Source organism: Schistocerca serialis, chromosome 3, assembly GCF_023864345.2.
Source record: "Schistocerca serialis cubense isolate TAMUIC-IGC-003099 chromosome 3, iqSchSeri2.2, whole genome shotgun sequence".
Lineage (NCBI taxonomy): Eukaryota > Metazoa > Arthropoda > Insecta > Orthoptera > Acrididae > Schistocerca > Schistocerca serialis.
In genome coordinates, this window is record NC_064640.1 from 378,860,761 (window position 1) to 378,876,397 (window position 15,637).

Consider the following 15,637-nt stretch of genomic DNA (forward strand, 5'->3'; position numbering starts at 1 on the left):
TACACATGGGAGACAGGCGTGTGCAGCGATGCCAGTCACATTTCGCTCCAACACATCATTGGTGCGAAATTATGAATGTTACAGAATTTTTTGAACAGACCTCATATGTTGTGAAACAAAATAAATTCTTGACTCTCTCATATTTTTCTATTACATTTTCTATTCTGTTCATTACCAATTTATTTGATGGTCAACATATCTACTTTAAAAGAGAATAATAAAAATATGGCTTTCTCTTTACTCATTGTCGAAGACCTCTCCAACCTTTCATAAAAATATTTATATTTGCTCTTTTTTTAATTATTTTCTGCTCATTTACTTTAAGTGTGTAAAGAACAAGGCAAAATTTCTATGTACCAGTATAGTTGAGATTCTGCTGGGAGAGAATGTTTTCCTGCACCATCTGACTTTGGTGTAGGTATCTGGCAAATATGTATGTACAAAAATTTTAAGTACGTAAAGAACAGCTCCACCAAATGTAGCCGAATCTATTGAAGTCCAATAGAAACACAAGATATATAAAGAAACCAAAGTTAGATTTCCTTCTTTTTTCGAGGGGGCAGGGTTTGTGACAATATTAAACACACTACTTGGATGATGCTACCTGGCTGAAAATTTCAAAATAATCATATGCTGGGAAACTTAAGATCTAACAGAAGTGCAATACATTTTTTGAATTTTTACAGACTTTACATGCTTTCTTTGTTGGAATAAAAATAATGCATCGTTGTAGGTGCAGACAGGAGAGTTAACTGAGTTTGTATTTCAACACTGGTTATTGTTATACTTTGATTCTCAATTTGAAACAAATAATGAATAATATAAATTTATTTTATTTCTCCATATTTAAAATATTTCTCATTTGTTTATGTACACTATTTACATGCTTAGAAACACTTGTTAAGTTATACGTAAGTAGGTTTCATTTCACCACCATTAAAAAATCAAGGGAGACTTTGTAAATAACCTTTCAGCCCAAGTGCAGAATCTTTCTCAGTAATGCTGGTCCATGCCAATAACCCCTGGAAAAAAGTTATAACATTTTATGATTTATCTTATCAGCAATTTAATTCATGCAGTAATATTTGCACAACTTTGAAGAAAGGGTGGAAAATAAACATGTTTATAAGATATATGTTATCTATGGCAATAAAACATAGAACAGCTTCCACTTCTCTCAGTTTAAGAGACTACACTGACATTCATGAACACATTGTGCTGTAAAGCACAATTCAAAATAAAATTTTAGCAAACAGCAATCCAAGCATTATTCCATGGCAACCATTTACAAATTTCACTCTTCAGGGTAAATTTCTCTAATACAATTCTGAACTGCCCAAATGCGACTTTTGTATTCCTGTATTGTATAAGTCTGCCTCATGAGAATGGCATTGGTGTCCTAGAACATGAAGGGTGTTCTGCTCATTGACTTCCAACCCAGAGGTGAATCAGGGAATACTGACCACTGCTGTGGATATTGTGACAGAGCATTCAAAACAAGAGGTGTGGCATGCTCAGTGCCAGTATTATGTATGGATTGGCTCACAAAAACTGTTCTTAGGAGTTCATCTGGGAGCTGTCTGATCAGTCACAATACAGTCCTGAATTAGCTCCCAGCAGCGTCCATATTCTCTTGCACCTCAAGATATCCCTGTCCTCCAGTCATCATTTTCAAAATAATGAACAGCTGAAGATGACTGTCAGAAGCTGGGTCCATTCCCAGGCAGCCGACTTCTACAGTACGACAAGTGTATCAATTCTGGTGGTAACTCCGCCAAAAAAATAGTTCAAACACTGCTGTACCTGCTGCAAACAAAGTTTTTCATGTAACTTTTTTTTTAAAAAAAGGGTAAAGGCAAACTTAAGTTCTGGGTGATCCTTGCAGAACCAACTATTAGGTTTGTGCATACGTTTGTAGGTGGCGTTTCTTTTTTTTTTTTTTTTTTTTTTTTGCTGATATTTCGTTTACTATGGGTTTATTTTTCTATTGTCATTTTTTATTTCTAGTTCACTATTGCTGTTGAGTTACATATTGTCATTGGAGCTAGTTAGTGGAGCTGTGGGCACTAGAAAATGGAGTGCCAAGTGGAGTAATCTGAATATTTATGACCTCTTATTTATGACCTCTTCTGTTCAAGTTCAACGAGAGGTGACAGAAGCTGAGGCAGCCAGAAAATTTGCACCACGTACGGGTATTGTTCTGTTGGACACAGCATAGCAAGAAAATGGTTTTCTCATTTTAAGAAAGATTGTTTTGAAATTAGTGACTTCACACTCAGGGAGACCTTTGGGATTTGATGGAGATCGTTTAAACGCATTACTCCACAATGATCCACATCAGTGTACTCGAGAACTGACAAATGTGATAAACTGTGATGATTCCACCATTGTGTGACATTTGCATGCAATGGAGAAGGTTCAATAATATATTACAAAAATCAGTGGATTTGCATCTCAACTGGCTTGTGAACAACACTGACCATTCCTACCCTGTATCATTACTGGTGACAAGAAATGGTGTCTATGCTAACATAAGGAAAAGAAAGGAATGGTCGAGCGCAAAGAAAGCAGCAACACTCTGTGCAAAGACCTGCGCGCATCCACAAAAGGTAATATTATGCTTCTGGAGGAACAGTGATGGTATGATGTACTACAAATTGCTTTCCCCAAAATGTAACCCTCACAGCTGAAGCCTTGCAGATGCAACCCAAGAACAACTATCAAGAAGACTGCTACTCTACAATAATGCCCACCCACATTCTATTAGACTGATAAAAAACACTGTACAGGAGTTGGGGTGAGAAGTCATTGAACATCCACCTTGTTCACCTGCTCTTGTGCCCTCAGATTTTCCCTTTTTCCACACTATTGAACAACCTTCGAGAAACTTCCTCTCTGTACGAAAATGCACTCCGAACACGACTAGACGAGTTCATCATCTCAAAACCCTCATGATTTCAACAGTTACGGAATCGAGAAGTTACTCCACCATTGGCAGACTGTTGTAAATATTGAAGGATCACATATTATTAATGAAGCAAGTCTCTGTTATATGTATCTGTTGTGTTTATTTAACTTGTGGAAAAACACTACAAACTTATACACCAACTCAATAAATACCTATTAATGTTTTCAAGTTTGGCATAAAACATAACACCTTTTATTTATTTTGATTTTTAGCCCAATATTTGAACTGTGACTAAACTACGAACTACTATACCAGGATGATATTACTGCCTTGTGCTACGTATGACAATGATTTTCTGTGCTTGTTTGTTAGCAACAATATTATCTCCTGCTACTTCCTTGAAATTATTTTTGCTGTAAAAGATTGTCATTGTCAAACATGGAATTTCTTTCATGCAATTTTCTCATAAATCTCACATTTACTACATCTCCCTTCTTAATGTACGACAAGAAAAAAAATATTACAATAGAAATGACTTCTTATACTGTATATTATTGATGTGGCTGGTGATATTCAGGGCACATACAGCCATCGAAGTTTGCTTCTCAGCAATATTCAATCCAGATGCATCAGATCATCTCATCTCATCTTCAAAAACAATCCATAACTAAAGCTGTAGTGCAATGCTGTGAACTTCCTCTATAAGGCAACTTAAACACAAGTATTGCATCCAGCCGTACTGTAGCATTCCATATCACCCATATTTTCTTTTCCCCTGATGTCACCACAAAATTTTATAACTGGTGGAATAGCATTAGAGATGTAACTGTTACTCCCTTGACACAGCATTATAATCAATGTTTAATCTTCAGTTACGTTTTGACAGGGGGTCAAATGAGCCGATTCTTGCCTATTTTCCGAAGTCCTCATACTTTGATTCTGCTCACATTCAAGCACAATTAATATCTTTATGTTTTACATTTAAATGAATGTAAAGAAAAGACACAGTATTCATTTCAGGGCTCAGCTTCATTGCTATGTTTTTTCACCACAATATACAATCGCATAGACAGACATAGGTATGAAAATGAATCTTCATTTCAGAGAGTGGTGTGAACCACAGGACTGTTGCTACACTGCAAAAAAGTAACTTGCAAAGGAGCATAAAGTAGTAGTAATAATAATATAATAATAATAATAATAATAATAACCAAAGCACATTGAAACAGTAATTAGCTCTTATTTGATACCACAATGAAAAATAATATTACTGAATGTAAGACTAATTTATGCTGCTGCTTTTTAAAATGAACAGTAGCCTAACCACATTTTAAAACAAATACATACAGTATAGAGAAATTCTACAAAAAAGTCAAACACACACTTTGAGTAAAATGTTGTATTTTTTGTTTGAATTTGTTACTACTTGATTCAATGCAGTGCAGTGACTGACACACAATACTTCTCAAATAGTATCTGCACTGTTCAAAAATTCTGTTGCCTCTTTGAATCCTTAATCAAATTTCTCCTTTCTCATGCCCTTCCAAACACAATTCCCATGTGCCTATCATTTCTTTAACACACAGTAAATTACTCAGTCTCTGTCTGTCTGTCTATGGATTCCCACAAACAATGCACATGTGAAAGGTAAGTTAAGCTCGCTCGCTCGCTCGCTCTCTCTCTCTCTCTCTCTCTCTCTCTCTCTCTCTCTCTCCCCCCCCCTCCCTCCCCTTTTTGACATGGCTTATTTGTTTTCCTTTCCTTATTCTATCTGAGCTTGTGCTCATTTTCTGATGACTGTGTCACAGCTGAGACATTAAATGCTGATCTTACTGTTAAGTATTTTCCATTTGCACCAACAGTAAATATGTTTAAATAACAATATACAGCAGCTCCAGGATGGCTATAGCCCCGCATGTTCATAGAAGTATAATTGATCTAGCAGTTATAATCCCTACCACTGTCCCAGCATTGAGGAGTGGTGTTGGGTGGAAAGATAAGAGGTGAAGAAAATGATGGGGGAGAGAAGCAGCAAGGAAAGCGGATAGTAATGTGGCACTGATGAGCATTTTGTGATGCTGGCAGGGGAATTGCTTGTGATATATGATAAAATGGAGGGGGGGGGGGGGGGGGGGAGACAGAGGAAGAGGGAAACTGCAGGGTGGAGGGAGGAAAGTGTGATTATAGATTAATGGGTCAACGTGGACAGGTGTCAAGATATGTGTGGGACATAAGTTTGTGGAGATTGAGAATAGGAGGATTGCATTATCGAAGGATGTGTTGTAAGAACAGTTAATATACTTCGGAAGAGATGGTGTTGGACTGGGTGGGGGATAAAGTAACTGTTTTATTCATCTTCTTTATATGAAGATAATGTGCTGCCATAACATGTCACAGGAATTATGAGTAAAAATTTGACTAACAGTGGTACATAAATACCATAGGTATCATTATTCCTGAAGTTTTCCTGGTGTATTGAGTATAAGATGTTGATGTCATCTGGTTGCAATCCTAAAACCTTATGGAATAAGCATAGAAATCCTCCCCCAATTTCATATGACACCTGTTTTGACCTGTATTTGTGCAGCAACAAATAGAAAATCTGCTGCTGGGCAGTTAGTAAAAAATATGCAGAAAGAAAAGGTAAAGCATCTGACTCATATGCAAGCTTTACTAAAAGTTTCAGTTCAAAGTTACAGAATATTTTCTTCTGTCACCATGATGAGAAAAGTGGGAGCAATACTTTCTGCAGATGACACACACACACACACACACACACACACACACACACACACACACAGACAGAGAGAGAGAGAGAGAGAGAGAGAGAGAGAGAGAGAGAGAGAGAGAGAGAGAGTTTAAGATACAAATCAGTTTCTCACCAACTGAAAAATACGCTTACCTCAGCATCATGCTCCAATAAACAGGAGGCAACACATGCGCTTTCATCCAGTAGAACAACATCCTTTCTTTTCCTTGGTCAACTGGAAAGGTCTCCAACGGATTGCGATCATAATCAAATTCTGCCAGGATACATTTTCTTTGGCCAGTAACAAGAGGACATGATGTATACCCATCATACTCCGCTAATTTTGATTTATTTCCTTCCATAACTTGTTTCAAGTTTTTATACAACACTCCTGTCTGTGCAGCTGCAAGTAGGAAAACACACTAACTGATTCTGAAATGACAAAGTGATGTGTGTTTGCAGCAGAATTAACTTGATCCCACCATCACCCATTATTCCCAACTATATTTAAGAATAAGGTGTGAGAAACATGATTTCCAAATTTCCATCCATAAATTCTTGAACTGTATTATTAAAAATCATAACACAATAAATTTTGATAGTTTTTTTGCCCTAAATGCAGTCTATTTCATATAACATCTCAGTTCTCTTTCTCAATATTTTACTATAATTGTTTATAACGAACAGCACACATGCCTCATGAATCCCCCAAAAAGATTAACACTGTGTGCCACACCAGGACCTGAACCCCAAACCTTTTCATGAGAAAAATTCAGGAAGATACTGTTCACAAAAGACAAGGATCTCGAATCGGATCTCAGTCTGGCACACAGTTTTAATTTGTCAGGTAGTTCCAAAACAGCACACACTCCCCTGCAGACTAAGATATTCATTCTGGAAACACACCACTTTTCTAAAGTAGCCGTCAGTTGAGTTTGTATTCAGATGATTACATTTTTGTCTAATTGTGAATACTGAAGTGCATTTGCTTTGTATAAATGTCAGATTCCAGTGTGTCGTCCTGGATTTCTGAGCAATGTACAAAGGGTAGCACTAATCAGTGTCTAATGTTATCATCTTATGGCTAACACTATCAGCTTAAGGAACCTCTAAGAGTACTGTTGGCACTGCCCATTACATATGGTGACTGTTGCCTTAAGACACATGCCAGGAATAGTGACATTTAACAGATGCTTGACAGTAGATAGTACGGGTCACAGAAGCGTCCGATCTCACACGTCGGCTTTGACCCGTGACGTAAGGGTGTTGTGTGTGACATCATGACGGCGCGGAGTTTGGTTTGTGAGTGTGGCGTGTTTGTAGATGTCGTCGTGTTGTGGTTTGTTGTGCTCTCTGGTGGTATGTTCTGGGTTTTCATTTGGTGTGATGTAATGGGCTCAGTTTGCTTTTGCTCATTATCCAGAATTGTTTGAGTGTCGGCTGTGTTTGTAGTGGAATTCATTTCAGTGAGTTAACGATTTTGTGTGAAGGTTAATTTAGTGTTGTTCGCTGTACATCGTGTGGTAATTTTAGTAAAATTAATTGGTTGTTGTTTTTGTTCAGGAATGGATATGACGGATAAAATTAACAGTGCGCAGGTCAAGGGAAGTGTTCGATTACAATGTGTGGCTGTGTATGTTGATATTGGTATCAGGAGATGTTTGTGAGCTATATAGGCGAAGGGAAGTGTTTGATCCTAATTTATGGGATCGGGAGCTGCTGTTGAGCTATATAGGTTTTAGTGGTGTTTGGGGAGATTTGTGATGTCGGTTTTTTTCGTTGTTTTGTGTGGTTTTGTATTGGGGTGGGTGTCTAAATTTGTTTATATTTAGTTTGCCCCCATCCAAAAACACCCCATTTCCCACGCTTGTCCCGTTAGTGTCATTAGGCTTTCTGTGGAAAGTGTGTTTGTTTTTCGATGTATTTTCGTCCTCATAATGTGTACGTACCGACTTTATACGCGCCATATTGGAATCGTGGTTTATGGTCGTTTCTGCCATTTTTGTGACGTCATGGGTCAAAGCAGACGGGCGGGATCGGACGCTTCCGTATTAAAATAATTGAAACACAGCTATAGCACACTTTACTACAGCAAAGAGAAACTTATTCAGTTATATTTGCAGTCTATTTTTGACGTTTGCGTCTGACAGACAAGAGAACATAGTAGGAGCAGCGACTGACAGGCGCAAACGTCAAAAATAGACTTTTAAATTGACATGATTATATTGTTATGTAAAAGCTCCAGCATGTTTTATGGGTCATAAGAACTAGATGCAACACTTGAAACTGAGAGTAAGTCGAAACAAGCTTGTAGTGTAAATAATTGAAGCGAAAGAAAAATAACATTGTAGCGGCTAAACTGAACTACAAATATTCCCCAATAATGCCATAATTTTTACGTCATACAAGCTGCTGGATCAATGGAGAAAAAAAGCCTATTATTAAGAGAATAAGCAGCAGTTAAAGTGGTATTTATCACAGTATTATTAATGAAGAACTCTAAAATTTGTTGCAACTATGTTTCAGAACTGTAAGTTCTGAGTAACTGCCCAGTAAACTTGCACTACTGACCATTAATTTCTTAAAAAGGTTCCTGCATCTTACTAGGCCTACTGTAAATGCTTCAACACAAAAAAGAAAACATGAATACTAAGTACCAAAAGCAGGAAAGGTGGATAAAAACAGTGAAATGAAAACAAAACTCACTTTTTATTTCTCAAGCACACAAGAAAAATTTTCTTTTAACTGTTATAAAGCTTTAAACCGTTTACTGAATTTGTCTTGAACAATATCAAGTCTTTTATTACTGATGGTGTGTTTCCATTCCTTCATATACGTGTAAATCAATAGAGGTACACATTGTCTTAAAATATACTGTTCAGAAAAATGGGCCTTGCAAAATGTTATTTCCTCTGGAAACAGTGAATAGAATGTATTCTCCAATTGTTGCTGGTGTCCAAATTTATCTAAGAATGCATACAACTGACTATGAACATTTGCTACAAATCACAGTAAGCTGTCATACAATAATTTTGGGTTTAAAGCATCATATTCTTTGAAACTAGTAAATAAACGATGCTCTGTGGGTGTTGGTGAGAACAGAGTTGTTTTACAATCACTACAGTTGGTTTCCAAGGTGTTACACCCATCTTTCGTAGAATGTAACCAGCTACATATGCTAGTGCTTGTCTGTCATTTCTTACATCAGCCCCACCACTACCAGCAGCAGCTTCATTATCAGCAAGGGCACAATATAAAGCATTTTGATCTATAATGGAATGGTGTGTTGTGGAGTCAAGAAAGTTTTCATCACTAGCTGCCTTAAATTGCTTAATGGCATGCATCTATCATCCTCACAATTACCTAGTGACTTTGTAGGTAAGGACATGTTATTGACTATAACTGTTTTCAATGCTGCTTTGAACTGAAAGCAAGTTGGGTTGGTGTTTCCAACACCATGCTGCCTCACACATCAAAATACATTCTCCACTGGATCTTGATTGAAAGCCCTCATGCTTAAAAAATTAAAGCCATTTTTTTTAATCTGTTCCAAATGAATATCAGTGATCTTATTGTAGTTTGCCATCAACTTATGAAACTGAACATATTTGTCTTATCTCTCCCCGTGCTTAGCTCCAACACTTTCCAATTTTCCATTTCCCTTAACAGACTGTACCACATTTCAATATGTGGGGACTCTGCAGAGAGGACATACTTGTAAGACTTGCCATCTTGTGAATAACAATAGGAACTGTTCAGTGAATCAAATAAACAATCCATCTTGTCAACAAATTCTGCAGTGTATATTGCCTCAGCAGGTAAGATATTAAATGCCACATAAGTTTCAGTAACTGCAGCAACTGTATGACTAAACTGGGCTGCAGATACCTTGACTTTCATTTTAGTAAAAGAATCCTTTAATTCAAAATGATTCCTATGTAGTTTTGGCAATGTCTTAAACATCTTCTGCTGATCCAGAAGAAAAGCCCTGTGAATATATTCAAAACTGGCCTCTTTATTAAGCCCAAACTGTATTTTATTTCCTAGCAGAGCATTTCTAGTATTTTTTAATAGATGTGGGACATCATAAATGACTGCAATAGGTTCATCTCTGACTACAAAATGAAATGGACTGGACTCAGTAGATTTCTCACAGTAGAGCTTCTTCAGTGCTCTCTGGTTGATTGCACCCTGCTCACAAACTGTACAAACTACCTTTAGCCCTATTTCTTGCAATTACCTTATGACATAGGTAATAAGACTTTTTAAAGTGATACTTGAAACTGAGTTGTGAGTGAAATAATAAGCGGGTCGACAGAAGTGTCCGATCCCACCCGTCGTCTTTGACCCGTGACGTAAGGGTGTTGTGGTGTGTGACGTCATGAGCGGAGTTTGGTTTGTGAGTGTGGCGTGTTTGTAGATGTCGTCCTCTTGTGGTATGTTCAGGGCTTTCGTTTGTGTGGTGTAATGGGCTCAGTTTGGTGTTGCTCATTATACAGAATTGTTCAAGTGTTGGCTGTGTTTGTAGTGGAATTCGTTTCAGTGAGTTAATGATTTAGTGGTTTTGTGTGGAGGTTAATTTAGTGTTGTTCGCTGTAGGTCGTGTGGTAATTTAAGTAAATTAATCGGTTGTTGTTTCTGTTCAGGAATGCATATGAAGGATAAAATTAATAGCGTGCGTCTGCGAGCAATTATGAGAAATACCGCGTTGAAGCTGATAAAGTTTTTACAGCTGTTTGGGAAATGTTCGATCCCAATTTATGGGATCGCGAATTGCTGTTGAGCTATATAGGTCAGGGGAAGTTTTCAATCCTAATTTATGGGATCTGGAGCTGCTGTTGAGCTATATAGGTCAGGGGAAGTTTTCGATCCCAATTTATGGGATCAGGAGCTGCTGTTGAGCTATATAGGTCAAGGGAAGTGTCCGATTCCAGATGATATTATGTTTAGTGGAATTTGCGGAGTTTTGTGTTGTCGGTTTTTTTCGTCGTTTGGCGTTGTTTTGTATGGGGGTGGGTGTCTAAATTTGTTTATATTTGGTATGTCCCCACCCAAAAACCCCCAATTTCCCGCGCTTGCCCCGTTAGTGTCATTAGCCTTTTTGTGAAACGTGTGGTGTTTGTTTTTCGATGTGTTTTCGTGTTTATAATATGTACTTAACGACTTTATATGCGCCATATTGGAATCGTGGTTTATGGTCGTTTCCGCCATATTTGTGATGTCATGGGGTCAAAGCAGTCGGGTGGGATCGGACGCTTCTGAATTTCCGATAGTACTCATTAGTGAAATGTGTTTAGCAAATAAGAACCACTTGAAACTGATTTCTCTCAAAAAAATGTGAAACACTTCAAACCTCATAACTGAAGCTATTCTTAAACATGGTAAAGCCCTCTCATTGAATAATAGAAAAACTGTAGAATAGAAAAAGCAGTATTAAATAGATCATAAAAACTAAGAACGATAAAGAGAACTCCAAACAACATTAGATGACATTAAAGAAAAACTGCAAGAGACACAAACCAGACTACAAAGATCAATACAAGGGCTACAGGAAGATTGATCTCAGATGAAGAAAGGAAGAAAATATCTAAAAGAATAAAGAAATATTGGGCAAACAGAAGGACAAAATACCCTTTAGATAAGAAACTATAATAATCACTGTATAACTGAATACAAAAACTTGTGTGAATCTTTGTATAACTGACTCTAGTGGTCCAGTGCGGGCCACAAAATTATTGATGATGATGATGATGATAATAATAAACAATAATAATAAAGCTCACTCGTCTCCTGCCAATATACATTCCGTACAAAGGAGTAGTATAGCCTGATTAAAATCACTCGACAAGTCAGATGTTGAGAGTGTCTTCCTCCAATCGGAGCGCTCGGCGTCATGCTCAAGCTGTTCGCCGTTGCCAAATCGCCACAACAAACGGTTAATTCTTTTCCAATTGCTTGTCTGCCGTTTATTCTTGTTGTGTCTGGATCCCGAATCCTGGGTCCAGGCTTTTATTTCGCGTTCATCACACATGATTAATACACACAAAATGATGGCAACTAAACGATGCACATTTCGTACTCTCTACTATAGTTCAATTCTTTTATCTTGGCGGCTCGCGCATACCCGCCCAGACGCGGGAGATTGCTGCGTTGCCAGTTGCACACGACGCACGCGCCAATAGAAGCAGCGCCATAGTATAGCATAGTTCGCAAGCTTACTTGTAGGGGGGAGCGCGCAGTTCATGAAGTAAAGCCACCACGGCCGCATTAACCCTTTCGCTGCTACAAAGACGTGCTCCCTGCATTCCGCGCTGTGCGCGATTTTGTCACTGCACTGCTCGCCTGTGCAGACACATCGTGTTCCGACTGCTTTGACACTCTTATCAATCGATTCCACAAAAACTATTTGGCCCAAAAATTAGATTTTTACACATCTTCTTGACTGATACCTTCCCCCCCATAAATGACTTAATTTTGTTTCGATGTTCAACGCAGTTATTATGCAGCATTAAATATAGTAAACCATTGCACGAAATTTTGTAGAGCTAAAAGTCCATAGAGTATACTTACCGTATGGTCGATTTTAGTTGCCACAATGTTGAGAATGAAATGTGGACACGATACCTAAATTTCATATAAAATTTACCGTATAACAATAGCTCATTTAAGTACCACATAGGTGTCGTATGTAATATGGAGAAATATTCCGTCTTTCGCGACTGTAACAAAAGTTTTATTTACACTGAGCACGTTTGGCTTTATTTTAAAGCACTTCAATCAATCAAAAGGAAGTAGACAAAATACATTAAACAAAACTTACAAAAACATACCGTCTCTCAGTGAAGTGCTCCGAGCTATGTCAAATATAATTTTTGTGTGTGGCACACACAAACATCATTTATTTGCTAAAATACTGATCTGCCAATACAAACGTTGAATATTGTGTTACTGTAGCACAAAACTACGAAAGGTGACTTGGCAATGGACGAGACAAAATACTGTCCACTGAAGATGCTTCAAAAGAGAGAAACACGTCTGGTCTAAACAAGTCCCTTAATACAGTTGCAGAAGATGAATATATTTCAGTACCAATGGTAAAACTGCGACTGTGGAACAAAAATAAGAAAGAGAAGATGAGTACCATTGTGTATGTGCCATACCTTTCCTTGATTGAAGTGCTTTAAAATAAAGCCAAACGCGTCCGGTGTAAATAATACTTTTATTAAAGTCGCGAAAGACTGAATATTTCTCAATATTACATACGACACCTATGTCGTACTTAAATTAAATGAGATATTGTTATACAGTAAATTTTATATGAAATTTAGGTATCTTGTCCACATTTCATTCTCAACATTGTGGCAACTAAAATCGACCATACGGAAAGTATACACTATGGATTTTCTACCTCTGCAAACTCTTCAAAATTTCGTGCAATGGTTTACTACATTTAATGCTGCATAATAACTGCGTTGAACGTCGAAACAAAATTAAGTCATTTATGGGGGGAAGGTATCAGCCAAGAAGACGTGTAAAAATCAAATTTTTGGGCCAAATAGTTTTTGTGAAATCGAATGATAAGTGCGTCAGAGCAGTGGGAACACCATGTGTCTGCACAGGCGAGCAGTGCAGTGATGACAAAATCGCGCATAGCGCGGAATGCGGGGAGCACGTGTCTGCAGCAACAAAAGGGTTAATGAAGAGACAAAGCACTAGAAATTTCAAAATATTGCATTCAAATGAATATAATTCGTGAAGTAAGGCACTTCGATATTGTTTTTCAATAACGAAAATATTAAGCACCGCGAAAGGTTTGAATTCATAACCTTTCGCGTAGCAGCCCAACACCCTTTTTTTTTTTAAATCTCGTTTTTGTTCGTTGTAGCTCGTTGCATCTGCTCGGGGCGCAAGTCGCAAGACACCCGTTTCAGTGCGTCATTAATCCATTAACTCAGTTTTTTTTATTACAGAGGGCAGCTAACCCTCTGGCCGAACACGCTGAGCTACCGTGCCGGCAACACCTTAACCGTTACGCTAACGCACCTCGTCTGACTACATAACACCATGAGGACTATAAAACGTCACACAAAATACTGACAAACACTGTTGGTATGACTATGAATTACTTACGCTTCGTCGAAGTACAATAGGAAATAAACAATTACCGCTGTTCTTTATTGCGAAAAAGCAGTTCGTGAGAGGGATACAAACAGCTTTCCTTGCTATCGCCTGAATTAGGAGTCTTATTGCTTGTTTGGTTTAATTAATCAATAGAATATGAAGCAATTGGTATAAAGAATGCTTTTTCCAAACTTTCTATAAAAGAATATCTGCTATCAAGACATTGCTTTTGTTCTATTACTTTATTTATGACTGAACCTTTCTAAAACTGAAGACACTCGTCCATGCTCTGCACTGCAGTCGAGATGTGGCAACATCGTTCTCTGTTCATTGGTTGACTGTGTTTTGTGACGTCAGATGCGCAGAACGAACCTAAACTTGGCCGCCAACATAAATGACGCGCACTTTAGCCAAACACAAACGGATTCTTCCCCACAAGACTCGATTGGGCTTCACATTCAATTACCATCATCACAGAGATCGGCTTACTGTAGACGAACTTAATACGACATGGCGTGAAACAAGGCAGAAAAATCATCGTTGCAACTGGTTCTATAGATGAAAAAATATGATGATGTAATATACATGGTCTTCTGCAGCACTGTGGTAAAGTTGGTGTTGGAGACGCAGCAGGTTCTGGGTTCGAATGCCATCGGGTAATAATATATATTTTTACATTTTAAAAATCTTTATCAATATTACTATTATTTTCAATTGTAGGTTCAAATATATTTTTCTATTTTTAATCTTCTGTCGTATCATTTTCATCATCGTAATGACATTCACTTGCTCTTATTTTTCTTCTTGTCATCCTTTTTTTAGTTTGGAATCTACCTGCGTCGCCTACAAATGGTAAGTGAGTTCCAACCAGGACTGATCATCGGTCGGTATCGCGTCAACTCGTGTAGCAAAAGCGAGATGTTACTGTTCGTTTTTAGCGCTGAAACTGAATTTTTTGTGTCTCAAGTTTGCACGTACAGGACAACTTTAATCGCCGTCAGCAAAGCGAGCGTAATTAATAGTTTTGTCGCAGGTTGCTGACCGCCGTTTTCTCGGATACATTGCACACCACAAGGCTGTGGTTAGGTTCGGGCATGAGTGTAAATTCAAGGCTACAAAACGCTTCATCTGCCGCATTTCAGTCATTAGTCGTTTCAAATCATCAGTGGACAGAACATGTCGCGTTCCCGCCATATCTGATGGCACCAGCATCCAACAGCCCTCTGTGTTACATGAACAGCATTTCTGCACTTGTGAACTGATCCGTCGCATTTACGAGTCGCTTTTAACTGAAAGGTAGCCAATGTAGCAGCGTCAAGTGACAGACGTCAACTATAAAGCAATTTTAAAGTAGTAGTAGTATTCAGTCCAAAGACAGGTTTGATGCACCCCTTCATGCTAATCTATCCCACACACACTGCAACCTACACCCATTTGAAACTGCTTACCTCAGCATTGGTTTCACCCAACAAATTTTACCCTCCTCACTTCATTCCGTTACCTGATTTAAAATTCCTTGATACCTCAGGGTATGTCCTATCAACGTGTAAAACGTTAAAGGCGGATTCACACTTGTAGGAACGATACCGTCACGTTTTTGAGCGTCCACGGTCACAGGAATTCCTGAGTATTCACACTGCACGGCACTTCAACGTCGAATTAACGTCGTGACATTACGTTACAGCTGGTACATAAAATACACACCAGAGGCAGTATTTCAAAAGTCGAGACTGTGAAGGAGAGTTCCACCACATAAGACTGTGGTTCCACTCTCTTTAAAAAGAGCTGAGAGGAGGACTCAACGAATACCTGCCGGCAAAAACTGGTTTGTCACGTATAAACGTTGTATGTGCCACGAG

General features: G+C 38.2%; 1 protein-coding gene across 3 annotated transcripts in view; it reads right to left on the reverse strand.

Moving 5' to 3' along the window:
- Positions 1-813: 813 nt before the first annotated feature.
- LOC126470210 (sulfide:quinone oxidoreductase, mitochondrial) overlaps positions 814-15,637 on the reverse strand; it is an 89,224-nt gene continuing 74,400 nt past the window's right edge. For 2 of the 3 annotated variants that reach the window (XM_050097888.1, XM_050097887.1), the window contains 2 exons: positions 5,811-6,060; positions 814-1,022 (listed from right to left, as the gene is read on the reverse strand). In XM_050097888.1, coding sequence (XP_049953845.1) covers positions 971-1,022; positions 5,811-6,060 — 302 coding nt within the window. In that variant the 3' untranslated portion in view covers positions 814-970. The remainder of the gene's footprint in view (positions 1,023-5,810; positions 6,061-15,637) is intronic. The other variant, XM_050097889.1, reaches the window with a different exon arrangement.